At 40.1% G+C, this 14753-nt stretch overlaps 1 protein-coding gene across 4 annotated transcripts in view; it reads right to left on the bottom strand.

Moving 5' to 3' along the window:
- Positions 1–6499: 6499 nt before the first annotated feature.
- Positions 6500–14753, bottom strand: part of LOC106084446 (uncharacterized) — a 41888-nt gene continuing 33634 nt past the window's right edge. For all 4 annotated transcript variants that reach the window (XM_013248131.2, XM_013248130.2, XM_013248133.2 and 1 more), the window contains 4 exons: positions 13415–14685; positions 11064–13341; positions 7327–7596; positions 6500–7256 (listed from right to left, as the gene is read on the bottom strand). In XM_013248131.2, coding sequence (XP_013103585.2) covers positions 7050–7256; positions 7327–7596; positions 11064–13341; positions 13415–14685 — 4026 coding nt within the window. In that variant the 3' untranslated portion in view covers positions 6500–7049. The remainder of the gene's footprint in view (positions 7257–7326; positions 7597–11063; positions 13342–13414; positions 14686–14753) is intronic.

Below are 14753 nucleotides of genomic sequence, written 5' to 3' on the forward strand. Positions count from 1 at the left end.
ATCCGAAAGCTAAGTTTTTTTTTTTTTTAAATTTCCAAATAACGGCACTGCCGATAATATCGGTAGAAAAAATATTAATCGATATTCAGCCGAAAAATAAAATATCGATTGTGCCATCGATATTTCGTCAGCTCCATTCTAGACACAGCACATTCAATCCAATGTAATCGAAAATAAGAAGACTCAATAAACACCACTACTACACGTTCAACCATTGTATGTCGTATCGAGAAGTAGTCGTTACAAAAAGAACATCTTGAAGGAAGTGTACCTTCATAGTAATGTCTCATATTATATATTGCCTTATTAGCACGAATTCATGGCGATATTGATAAAAAGACCGTTGATGTTGAACGCCTGGGGTTGAATCCTGGCGGGAACATCAAAAAAAAAAATGTTCAGCACCGGATATCCCCTCCTAATGCTGGCGACATTTGTGAGGTATTATGCCATGCAAAAACTTCAGATGGCAGCAAAGTTGTAGAGATTGTAAAAATATGACGTTTAGTGGAATATTTTTTGAGTAGCCAGGGGTTAGTATGATTTTTGACAAAAGCAAAGCAGTTGCCAGTTGTGAATAGATACGCAGGTCTAATTTCTTTTCCGAGCGGCGATTACCATCCGCTTACCTACATATTTATTTGTTTATGATTTATTGATGATTTTTTTTTGATATATTATATATTTTCACATAGCCCTTTGAAAATTGATGACAAATGCTACACTGTTGAAAAAAATTGGCAAAACAATTTTTTTTTATTTGAGACATTTGAAACCTCTGAAATATTTTATGGACGGCGTTGGCATCAGCAATCAATTGGCTTTTAAATGTTAATAAAATCTTGTTACAAATCATTAAAACCAAAGAGACTGGCACACCCTCATAAGCCACATATTTTTTTTGGTCCTCTTTCACATAAAACAGAAATGTATTTAAAAATTTATTTACATATATTTAAAAACCAATGGAATACTGTTTTAAACGTGTATTTATTTATTTTTATACAGCCATAACTTTTTAAACAACCACCATTTGCTTTGTTTACCTTTGAGATGGCAAAATATGTTCGACGAATCGTTTTTTTTTTCTTCTACAAAATCAATAACTTTTTGACAAATTGCAATCGTAAGCCATGAACCAAATTGTACTTACGCAACGGAATTAGTCTTCGAATAAAAACTCGCTCGATAACGGATGCGAGATTTAGGCCCCAGATGTACTACATGACGGAAGTTATCGATTACCTGTTAAAACAGCCATTATCTAATATTGGGTTTTGTGATAGGTAATGCTGGATTTTGTATTTGTTATTGTGACAATTCAACAGTTTAATGAATAATGTATTCTTCGCCAGAGACCTCTTCTGAAAGTTCGTCAAATTTTTCTATACCCCTTGTTAGTTGTGAACCAATTTTTGATGTTCTTCTCATTTTTGGTTAGACAGAAAACAGAAAAAAATGGTAATCTGTTAGTTTGTTTAACACGGAGGATGCTGAGGAACTTCGTTTCGTTTACATGATGATCTTCTGACGACCTTTGTTGTTCACTCAATACAAATGCGTGTTGGGAGATCTGTTTCAAGCAACTTAACATCCATTACATAGTGTCATAAAAACCTTGATTCTTGGCTTTGGCACCTCTGATTTGCATTTTCCCTTCTGCACCTTGTAATATCTTGTTGTTATCACAGGAATACAATTTCATAAATTTTTATCATATGATTTTCTAAATAAAACCATGGAAATGTTTTACCACATTAAATTAATTTAGATTTTGTTGAGTGAAATCAGAACACACCCGCATACCCCTGGCGAGAGCCTCATAAGTTATGAGTCATAAGTCAATCATCCAATACATTCAACTGTATAGTGCTTAGCATGCTCATAATTAATCACCAATATTTACATATACATATGAAGATTCTCAATTATTCAATCGTAAGCTTACTCTCCCGCTCTCCGGTTGGCTAGGATTATTTCGTTTGTTTGTTTTGTATTCATTCTATAGGTAAGTTTACTCACAAACATTCCGTTAAGGAACTGAAATTAAGGCGATTTAGGTGAATCAAACGGTGTGTCTGGCTGGTTATCAATCCTTTTAGTGGTAGAAGTAAATGGCTGTAAGATATACAATTTGTTGTTAAAGACTGAAGTAAAAATAAAATTGAAAATAAGTAAAAAAAGTATACTTACAAAAAACTTTTTTAAGACCAAGCACAACAACAAAAAAAAAATTATATTTTATAAATATTAATGGAAGACACTATGATTTTGTCAAAGCTCAAATGTTGGATAAAAGCATATTGAATATTTGTTGCATGGATTTAATTGCTGTGTTTTATTTTAGTACTATCCACGACAACTTTGCACTACAATTCTATGGATATTGATAGGTGCAAAATAAGACACAGCAATTGTTATCATTCATGTTATTGTTGGGAGATTTAGTCTAGTTTGTTTGTATCATTCCAAGAATTTGACTTTAAAAAGGTAAATATTTTACTCTTAAAGCATCGAATGGAAGGTCAAGCGAAATTAGATTTTTTTTATCTTTTTTATTTAAAATTATGACTGATTGTTGCTATTACCATTTTTGATTTTTCAACTACATACATTTGTTTGAACAACCCTTAATTTAATATGCTCCTAGTGTTAAGCTTTCGTTATTATCCTAGAAAATATTACGATAGTAATTTGTAAAAAAAAAAATACAAAAACACTGCGCGTCTCCCCATGATTATTTATGATCACGCACACTCTCACACCCACAAAGTCAAACATTGAATTCATCTTTGGCAAACGAAAAACAATTCACATTTGATTTGAAATATGGCGATCTGTCCCAAAAAGAGAGATTACCAGAGATTTCTTCTCGCCTTTGAAACCAACCAATCCCAAATATTCTCTCGATTAAAGTATTATCATATACCTATTTACTCCTATGTATGGTAGTATGTGTGTGACTCATACACTTCTTACCCCTTAGTTAAACTTGTAGTAAGAAAATTATTGAAGTTATTGAATTTACTTCTTTGCTAACAAATCGAACATGTATGTATGTAGGTATGTACCGTATACATACATATTTGTATGTAATTTTACGAACGTTAGTTGCTTACGATTTATCCTAGTAAATTAATTAAAGAAAATATTGTATTTGAATTAATTTTGCTCTGGAAGTGAATAAACAAAAATCTCATAATTGTGTTTTATTTCGTTTTTCATTGCTTTTAGGTTACAAGCAGGGCGACTAAAACTGGCCCACAAATAGAAAATCCCAATGTAATTTTTGACGAAATTTTAGTTTCTTACTTATATCGCCATTAAAGAACATTTGTTCCACTAGTCTAACGTAGAATTGATTTCCAAGTGCCTCAATTTACTACGCTCCCACATCAATCTGCTGTTTTTGTTGTAGCAGGGTGTTTTACACTGAGTGTATTGCAAACTGTGACGCCCAGTTTCGACATGTCTTTCATCACTTGGCCTTTCTAAGGGAGTTTTGATCTGATTGGTCGTAGCAAATTTGCCGAAATTTTGAAATTTTTTTAAATTTAATTTTAAATGTCACGGCGAATTGAATTTTCTTCACCCTGTTTACACATTGACTTACCAAGTTCCCGAAAAAAAATGCTTTGTTGTAGCAATTCGCCGATGCGGCCAACTTATAAATACGCCTTAATTTTTTCGATATTGACGCAAATATTAAACTATCAATACTATCAGTTTGCGAGCTCTATGATATCGTCGTTAAGCAGCTCGTGGTTCATACTACGCCTATAGTCTCCGTCATTGCAAACTGGTCCATACACATACAAAAATTCTGCTTTCGCAATTTCCCCTGCTTCGGAGCCAAATAACAGCAGCGGGTATTATCAAGGCGGACTTAAAAAGGTGGTCTCACGCGAACAGCTATTAACAGCAGGTCAGGTTTGACGGTATTAAGATGACAGATTTTTGTTTGCATTCTCTTTGTTGTTATCTTCTTTCTCGCATATTCTCCGCTCATGCACGCACACGCACATACATTTGTTTGCGTGTGTTGGCAAAATGACGATCAGCTTCAAGATGGCGGATTGCACAATATGGTTTGTGGTTGTTGTACAAATGAGACCACCTTTAATTGTTTCGCCATGGTCTGTTGGCTATGCTCTTGAACTGCTTGCTTCATTCATTAGGCAATAATATCCTTCGTTTTATTTCAAATCTGGTATCGTTTGTTCACTTTCTGACACGTTTCGATTCCCCTTATTGATGATTCCGTTGAAGTGTTGGTCTTTCCTGTTTGCGTAAAGCATCCACACCTAATTATATTATACCATAAGCCTCCAAAGATATCTAGGGGTGGGCTAAGCAACACCGAAAAAATTTGATGCCATGGGTTTATCGTTCGTTGCGACATACTGTTTAATCTCCTGGCAAAACTGGCTGGCTAACTATTGGCTGATATTCTTATCTTCAACATGGCCTAATTCCCGCATAACTAATCAACTTATTTTTATCGGGTTGCTAATTTTTTGGATTATGGCATCCGTAATAGACCACTTACATATAAAAGTTAGTAGGTCTGTTCGCGTACTTTTCCAGTAAAAATTTGCCAGTAAAATTTTGCAGGAGAGAAAGAGCCATTTTACCCTCTTTAAGAAATTTGCAAGCAAAAGTTACGCGAACGACTTCCAATGAAAATTTGCAGAAAAACAGCTGATATTTGTTTTGGTTGGTTTTTTATTTGCTTGCATGGGAAGCAATTTTTTTAAATAAAAAATACTGGCGATACTTTTGAGGCATTTCCCTTAGATAAACGTCAATTTATTGACCCGAGAGTGAAAAGGCTAGAAGGGGAGCCATTCGTAGTATATCCGTGATCTCCGTGCCGCTGGACAGCCATCACAAATTACCGTGTAATCCAATGGCAGCCGGTTGTACGTACCGCATTGGCCCGATGGATTCTTTCAATGTACAACAATAAACATGCACGATGCTACGAATGTCATCCGTGGCGTCAAGTCGCCCAAAGGGCTGGTTCCAGACCTACACTGATGCTGAGGAATCTGGATCTGCCTGGAGTCGAGGTTCTCTATGTTTCTGTTAACATTTGCTCTCTCGCGCTCCCTTCTGCTGGCAAATAAAGTACGCGATCGACTTCCAGTAAAAACCCTCCCCCTTACCCTAATTTTCAGAGATGGGTGGTGCGATTTAAACGAAATTTTGTGTGCTCTCATATATATCATATATCTATATCATACCCTAAGAATAAAAATTTGATATCCAAATTTCGGATGGGGTTCCTAGGGGGGCTGCCCCTCCCTAAAATCTACCAAACATATATTTAGACCAATCATGACAATATGGGACTCAAATGAAAGGTATTTAAGATTATCCAATTGTCGGGCCAAGTGTTAGGGGGACCACCCCAACACCCAAAACACTCGTAAATCGGACATATTTACCGACCATGGTAATGGACAAATTTATGACCATATCAATATGAGGCTCAAATGAAAGATCTCGTGGAGTTAAGCACGAATTTGATATCAATATTCGGGAAAAAGTTTCTAAGGGGTCACCCCACCTCCATAACACCACCAAAATAGCAAGTATTTGCCGACCATTGCCGAGTCACTGTGTGACGGCCCCATCCCCCAAGCCGATCATGTTTGCCGATTATGGAAATATGGGGCTCCAATGAAAGGTATTTGGATGTAGACCACGAATCTGATATCAACATTCGTGACCAACTGTCTAGGGGACGGCCCAACACCATAAAAATCCCCCAAGTAGGACGTATTAGCTCGCCAAGACAATTTGGGTCTTCAAGACAGTAGAGCTCGATACTGATAGCTGACTTTTGCAATAAGGGGTTTAAATGAATAGTATTTGAGATTAGAAAATGAATTTGATATCCAATTTCGAGGCCAATGGCGATATGGGGTTCAAAAAAAAATAATGTATCGATATATGAGAATAGAGATGTTGATATATTTTCCCCAAAACACCCTTAAATCAGGCATATTTACCGATCATGTCGATGTGGGGATCAAATGAAAGGTATTGCGGAGTAGAGCAAGAAATTGGTAACCACTTTCGGAACCAATTTTTTTGGGGACCTACCCTTTTCCCAAAATATCCTACAAACAACAATTATTTACTGACCATGGCAATATGGGGCTCAGATAAAGGTATTTGGGACAATGTGGGACCAAGTTTTTGGGGCACCGCCCCTTCCCCAAAACACCCCCCAGAGGGTAAAAATTTACCGAGCATGCCAATATGTGGTTCAAATAAAAGATATTTGAGATTAGACAACATATTTTATAACCAATTTTGGGGTCAAGTGTTTGGGGGACGCCACATCCTATAAACTCGATGAATTTCCCTTCTAAAGTCATTTGAATGCGAAGCAAAGTGGTTGCGTTCCACTAACCCATTGAAGCAGCAAATCGCCACAATTGCCCCCCCATATACTTACTTCAACGGATGAAAATCAGAACAATCAGCATTTTAATTAATTCAATCTGTTGTGTTGTTATTGCTTTACAAAAAAAAAAAAAAAAGAAAAAAGATCATCATAAATATTGCTTACACATGTAGTTGATTTCAATTAAATTCCTTTGTTTCGTCGTTTAATGCTAGTGCTATGTCTACACTTAGATTATAACAATAAATACTTGCGATATTATTTATTTGTGTGTGGAGGGGAGGTATTGGTTACAGGGACAGGAAGAGGGGCAGGACGGGGAATTCAACCAGACACATTTCATATGGTATGTTCAAAAATGACATACGTTTGAAAATCCAATCCTTGATGGAGGATTTTAGATTACGATTTGTCCTAATACTAATGCACTAACTCTTATATTAGTTAATATCTAAAATAAATAATGAGAAAAGCTTGATATACATACATATTTACAAAATCTATATATAATATATGTATATATATGCAATTAATGTTGGATGTCCACGATGATTTTGAATTATGAAGATGAGTTAATACAATGTCATTGTTTCACAAAGTCGGTTTTACATTGGGAAGGAGGAGTTTGTTGTCATCTAAAGCTAATGCCACATTTTTTACTTATTTGTGGCGTATGAATGGACGCAATCGATAGCAAAAGTGGCACATCGTTTTCAGAGAGATTTAATGCTGTTGTCACAGCACTTAAGGAACAGAAATCTGTTTCTAGCAGAAAGGCGGCTAAGGTTTCCGAATGCAAATATATTTCCTGCAGCTTCGATTCCATAAATGATAAACACTGTAAATGGAAGGACGGACATTAGTTGATTGGAAGCGCTTACACAAAAATGTAGTTCAAAGCGTTTTACCTCATAAGCCGATATTCCAGCGCTATTCATAATTTGTACAGTTTCCAGCATTGAAGACACCAATTGCGACATGCCCACGGGAGCACTTTGTCCGCCAGCGTATGGGAAATGCTGAAATTGTGACGAGATGAGTTTAACATCCCATTTCTCCATGTCAGCTATAATGGCAATGTTTTCGGCAGGCAGTGATATTAAAGAAGCGGAATGGGCGGCCAGCGCTAGATCTTCTCGTAGATTAATTTCCCATTTGGAAGGTGAGGCATAGGTACCCTAATAAAAGATATAAAACAAAATAATAATGTCATTATTGATATCTCTGACTGAACTGGAGAGAATGAACAAGTAAAAGCGTGCTATGTTCGGCCGGGCCGAATTTTATATACCCCTTTCCATGGATCGCATATGCCAGGTTCATTGCCCAGTATCTATTTAAAGGCAAACAAATGATAATGGATAAAAATAGCCATGCAATTAGAGCCATATTAGGTTATGGACCGATCGGCACGGGATTGCTGTGAGCACCACACAAGAACATTGAGGTCCGATCTGTGTAGTGTTCATTGCTGTCACAAGAAGCTTAGCTGCGAGCTACCGTGAGCGTCCACTGGTTGTGGATAGTGGAATGCTCCATACGGAGTAGCTGCAAAGGCAGTCGCGGACAATCAGCGGTGTCGAACGGAGAGTCTCAGTGAGAGGCCGGGCGGCACCGGCGGCTCTTGCACAAATACTGAGTGCCTATGATGCTCAATATGACAAGGCGAGTTATTGGCGCCTTTAAATAACCAATGGACTCCCTGTTCTCGCGGCGATCGGTTCTTTGGACCGGAACGAGCTTGCTCACCTACAGAAGCTTGATGAGGATCGCCACCTCCACATGAAAATGTGGCTACAACAACAACATGGACCGATGGGTATCATATTCCGATTCGGTACGCTTGTTGAAGGTCATAGGAGAAGTCGTTGTACAAAATGTCAGCCAAATCGGATAAGAATTGCGCCCTCTATAGGCTTAAAGAAGTAAAATCGGAAGATCGGTTTATATGGGAGCTACATCAGCTTATGAACCGATTTGGACCATACTTGGCCTAGTTGTTGGAAGTAAAATCAAAAAACTTCATACAAAATTTTAGTCAAATCGGATAATAATTGCCCTCCCTAGAGGCTCAAGATTTCAAGATCCAGTTCGGTTTATATGGTAGCTATATCAATTTATGAACCGATTTTCACCGACAAAATTTCAGCAAAATCGGATAAGAATTGCACCATCTAGAGGCTCAAGAAGTCAAGATCCAAGATCGGTTTATATGGCAGCTATATCAAAACATGGACTGATAAGGCCCATTTACAATACCAACAGAGCTACACTGATAGGAAGTATGTGTGCAAAACTTCAAGCGCCTAGCTTTACTCCATCCGAAGTTAGCGTGCTAACACGCTGGATGAATGTCTTTCATCTTTTACTATGAGACCAACTTTGGTTCCTTACTTCTTGATCTGGGGACAACCAAAGACTTTGTGAAGTTTTTATGTTGAAATCTGATGCTGCCAACTTCCATGTGTTTTGCCGCGGCGAAGTCTATTAGCCTCAATCCATTATCGGACGTTATCTCATGGAGGCTATGTTGGTCCAAATGTATTTTTCTGGAAGATGACCAGAGTGACCCCATTATAGAAGCTAGGAAAATAACCGAATAAGGGGGAGTTGTACAGACCGATCTCCCTTCTCTTACGAGAAGCCAAGACGCTTGAAGGACTTCTCCTTCCGAACCTAGTAGGATAATTTCCGATCACCGAGAATCAGCATGGATTTTGAAGACTGCATAGCACAACGCACAATGCTTTGCATGCCTTCAACGCATATATTAACCGTGCCTTCGCTTGAAAGACTTCTCCTACCAGACCTCGTAGGAGAATTTCCATTCGCCGAGAATCAGCATGGATTTTGAAGACTGCATAGCACAACAACTGCTTTCCATGCCCTTCACCGCATACGTTTGCCGTGCCTTCGGTCGGAGGGTCATCGTGTCACTGGCCCTATCGAAAATATTTGACACCGACGCGTCCTTTCAGCCATGCCTGAAACGCTGAGTCGCGAATTATCTGTGTGGTCGGCAGTCATTTATGAAATTTAGGCAAAAGAAGGCGTAGAATGATACAGGGAGTTCCCCAAGGTGGTGTAATATCTGAACATATATGCCAACGAATCTTGATCCACATTATTCAATACATAGACGCATGAGGTGGGTAATCCATCAAGTGTCCCAAAATACTTAGTGTAATTAGCGATAAGGTCAGAAATAAAAACAAGGTATCAAGTCGACAAAGAAACCTTGTTGACCACGTACAAAACAATTGGTCGGTCAGTGATAAGTTATACAGCGCCAGTGTGGTCTCAGCAGGTATGTATGTGACGCGCAGTGGAATAATATTCAGATCTATCAGACGGGCTGTCCCTCTGATCTCACGTGGCCAACCTCCATCGGGAGAAAAAGATCCTACCTGTGCGAAGACATAATTACATGCTGCTATCGCAGGGACCAGCCAAATCCAAATAGGTATCCAGCGCCCAGAAGCCTCAAGGCGGACCTTCATGAGCTAGAGCGAGAGATTCAGCGTTACAAGAAAGAATCTCTGGATCAAGCGGCATATCAAGCGGGTCTGGACAGAAACGGTAGCAGATGCGGTGAATTGCTACCGGGTGAACGTTATCCTTGAGGAAAAACCACCATCCATCGCACTTGAGGAAATTGACCTCCCTCGGAAAACCCGAGTAGTTCGGGTCAATTACGTTCCGCATTAATGCCAACGTGCAGGATGTGTGTGTCGATAGTGATTTGGAACCAAACAACACACATCCCCTGTTTAACTGCCCTCTAAACGCACCCAACGTTGGTCGCAGAGTTTCTGAATCTGGGCATTCAACAGAACCAAGTAGACGAAAGATAGAACACAACATACTGCTTTTCTTCCCTATCTTCACATTAAAATCTCCCAGAACGATTTTAATATCTTGGGCGCTAGTAGAAAATCCCCCTTATTCCGGTTGGCGATGGCGTAGTTGAGTACCTACCATAACTCATGTCATGGTAGCTTTAGTAAAGTACGTCTTCCCGTACTACATGCGCCAGTGCGTTTACTGCACCTTTTCTATAATGAGTCTGGACATTTCTGGTGCGGAGGTCGTCAACGTTAGGGGAGGGGGTCCCTTTTTAATATTCCTTTGTTTCACAGAGTAAGTCTTTTTAGTTTTCCGGTTGCGGGTTACTGGCCCAGCGCCCTAACTTCATGCGTTATGTGGGATCACGCATGTATCCCTCGATCCCTCGCGAGACGCTTGCTTCACGATCCAACGCCCACCTCCAGCCGGACCTGACCTGGAAGCAGTCTATAAAAGGCGCCAATAACTCGCCTTACCATTTCGATTATTGTAGGCACACTGTCATTAAGTAAGAGTCAGTGCCCTCACTTAGACTCTCCTCTCGAATATAAAAACGATAAATTGATCTAACACTTGAATCGGACAGCAATCATTGATGTGAGAGAAATCTATCATCTTTGGATCATCTCTTTCAACATTGAACGCATTCTTTTTAAATTTAAGAAGGATTGGCTATAATCAAACACGATGCCGACATCTGCCAATATAACCAAAGACAGTAAGGTCCAATAAAATATAGGAATCACACTGGTTGAAGGTGACAGAGAAAACTTATTGCTAAACCATGTGCCAAGCTTACCTGCAAGACCATATCGGGAATATAATGGTCACTGACATTTAAAAACAAAGACGGAATAAAGCCAACCGGCAACTTCATATCGCCCGAAAGCTCATCGTCTTGTGGCAGCTCCTTTATCAGAGGTATGGGCAGTTGTAATAGATGCATTGCTTCATTAACTGCCGCACATTTGGCTGCGACCGAGGACACAGAGCCACGTTGGGAGGAACATTTCTTTTGGTTTGCACTGAATGTCGTTTTCTTGGGTCCCTCTATTCGAGTCAATGGGTTGGAGGAGTCATCGCCTTTCGAAATTTCTGCCATCATTTCTAATTGTTGTTGATCCGCTGCGGATATCAGGGTTTGCACCGATGCCTGTGAGCTAACCGATGTTAGAGTTGTGGTTGTTGCCGATGCTTTTCCCACCAATGTTGGCGAAGAGCCAGTCTTGTTGGCAAATCCATGAACTTCATCTGTTTCAAATTCTAATTCAGTGGCATTTGATGGTGTCTGGTAGGCATTCAAAAGACCCTTGCATACTAAACATTGCGATGAGGAGGAGGATGAGGTGGTTTGTGCGGTCTGTGGGAATGTTGTATTTGTTATAATTTGTTGTGGTGTGTCCGTATTTGCATTGGTTGCATTGCTGTTACAATCTGTAGCTTGGGGGCTACACTGGCTGATTTCCAGTTTCGAACACTTATCCATGAGTAAGTCATAGTTGGTCATAAGCAGATTTTTGCTCTTCATGTAATTCGTTACAATCTGGGGATACTGTTCAAAGTTAAACTTAACACCCGAGTGCTTTTTCAATTGCTGTTGCGAATTGAGAGTGGTCACACCGCCGACACCGCCACCACTAGAAGTATCCGAGGCGGAATGAGTATGCAGGCGCTGATGAAGGGGACATAGAAACTGCTCGTTTGATTGAGACGGTGCTTCTGTTGGCGTTGTAGATTTGGAATCTGAAGCGTCCGTGCTCAAATCTTCCGTACTTTTCTTGATGTTGACCAGAGGTTCGTTGTCGCCCAGAACAAAGACTACTCCCTTTCCATCGTCTCGATTGCGACAAATGCCACGATCACGTTCAATAAGCTTATGGCAGTAATCAAAATGGATTTGTTCTTCTAGGCTGACATTTTCCTTTACGGGCTCAATGCCCCATGTCATGGGGCAATCGCTTTTACCCATGCTATTTTGTGTTATGAGATCCGACAACGATAAATGTTGTTTGGGTTTTTTCCTTCCTTCACTTAACCTGTCTTCCGAAGTTGTGGCCTGATGATCAGCAGCACTCACAGATTGGTGAATTTTATTGACCTCATTCAAACTTAGCCCTTCTTTGACATCGCCTGCGGTCATACTACTCCAGAAAAATGGTTTCTTCTTCCTATAAATATTGGAGGAAATTGACTTTTCCTTGGCCATTTCCGTTGACTGCGGTTCTATTTCGATGGCTTCCATGACACCATCTTCATCGTTCGCCGAAGTTGCGTCCTCTACATTTAATTCAACATTCTCTGGGGTGGTTAGAGTTAGTCGTATTCTTCCCTCGGACTTGTTGCCTCCATTCGCCTGTTTTGCCTGCTGATACTGGGGCAGAGAATTCTTCTCAATGCCTGTGTCCATAAGATAATTACCAATACGCAACTCTTGCTGCACAAAACGAGAATCTCTAAATGCCAGCACGGTTGGAATTTCATTCTTTTTGTAAGTGCGGATGGCCTCATTGGTCAAATGATCCGTTTCGTCCTCTTCTGCATATTCTTCATCCTTTTCACAGATTCCAAAATCGCTACCTTCCTGGCAGCTTCCGTGTAAGCTGAGATTTTGTTTGCAGGTCTGAGACCTACTTAAGGTTTTACCGCTGCTCTGAGCCATCATACACTTGAGATCACTGCGTGCCCCTTTGCCGAAGAGTGTGGACTTTTTGAACGTTTCGTTCTTAGACTGGCCCACAATCTCATTAATAGTCTCTTTCCTGAACTCTTCCTTTTTTGACGATCTTCTTACTTCGCCACATCTAATGAAGTAGGTTAGGACATTTAGTAATCTTTCAACAGATAACTTTTCTGTGCCATAGATAACAGTCCTGGCAAGCTTCGGAGGTATTCCAATGGCCCCAAAAAGATCTCCCATTTGGGCCCATAAAGCATTGTAGGGATGCTTCTGCGAGACTTGTAGCAATTTGGCTCTTTGTTCAATAGCTGCGGTGGATGATGATGAGCTGAACGGCGACACAGTGGGCACCCATCCCAGATGATGTGTCAATATAGCCGTCAACATAGTGCTTATAAAACTGTAATTGAATAGGACGATGATTAGACCAAAATTTCGGAAAAAAAAACATGAGGCTATGCAGGTATACTTACAAATTTGTATCTTTGGTATCAGCAAAGGAAAGTAGCCAGCACAATTCCTTTATAAAACGTTCGGCGACATTTTTGGAGTACTTGCTACCACTCGTGGTAATACTCAACCACACTGGACATTTGATGCGTGGCGCCGTAAATAGATCAAGGAACCACTGCTGAGTATCTTGCCATATTTGAAACATAATTTGCAAAAAGTGATTATGATGAATGTAAGCCCTCTCCGTGCTGGCTCTTAAGCGGCTGAGCATACTCTCAAACAGCGCAATATGCTCACTGCAAAATAACTCCATTTCTTCCTCAAACGATTCGCTCATGGTGATGCAAACTGCTAGGCCAAGTTTGGCTCTTCGTGATATTGATTTCATATTATTGCAAACTTCTCGCTTTCGACCCATTTCGGGATTACTACGAGATTCACTTGTGGCATAGCTGGCCCTACGGTAATTAATACCAAGGTTAAGTCCTTCACTGCCACCAGCACCAGCGGTGCCACTCTGGTTCATCATCATCACATTTGTATAGTTGTCTGTGACGAATCCAATTAAATCATTCATAGAATTCTCATTTTCGAATGATGTGACCATGTTTCGTGATATCCGTCGTTGGAGGCTACCATCGCTTGATAATCTCATGCCACTTGCACTACCTGAACTGCTGCTGGGGTAAAAATTCGAATCGATACTGCATTTACGTACGCGTTCCGATTGCTCAGATATCACAGATCCTAAACTGCTTCGTGTTGAATATTGATATGAAGCAGACCATTGATCGGAGGATGAATGGCCGCCACCACGACTCATGGCCGAATAGCCAGAATCATTGCCTGTACTGTGGCTCGATGAGAAACGATGACCACTATCAGCCGCGCTGTCAGTGCTTGTCAAAATCGATTGTTGGTCTATGGAGGGTACATCGAGGGGCGACGACACAGATGTACTGAGATCACTGGGCGTAAGACTTTGCCTTCGGCCAATGCCCACTGAAAAAGGCAATGAGAATGATGAGCTCATCGATAGCCCATCTATAGAGCCATGTTCACTGCAGATTGAGGTACGCGGGGTAGCAAGGCTATTTGTAGAGAGTGTGGAATATGGTGAATGACCATTGCTGCTCTGCCTCAGAGGTGTCAGAAATACTTGCGAACATAACAGTCTCGATGGTGGCTCCAGCCAATGGACTTTTAAAGAGGTCCCTCTAAAAGACATGGCCAAGGCACCGAATACCATCTCGCCAATACTGCTAATGTCTGTGGTGTTTGGCCTATTGTGCTGCAAAAATGTAAAAGTACACAATTGTACACAAAATACCTCTTAACAATTATTCATAACAAAATTTA

This window comes from Stomoxys calcitrans, chromosome 1, assembly GCF_963082655.1.
Source record: "Stomoxys calcitrans chromosome 1, idStoCalc2.1, whole genome shotgun sequence".
NCBI classification, from domain to species: domain Eukaryota; kingdom Metazoa; phylum Arthropoda; class Insecta; order Diptera; family Muscidae; genus Stomoxys; species Stomoxys calcitrans.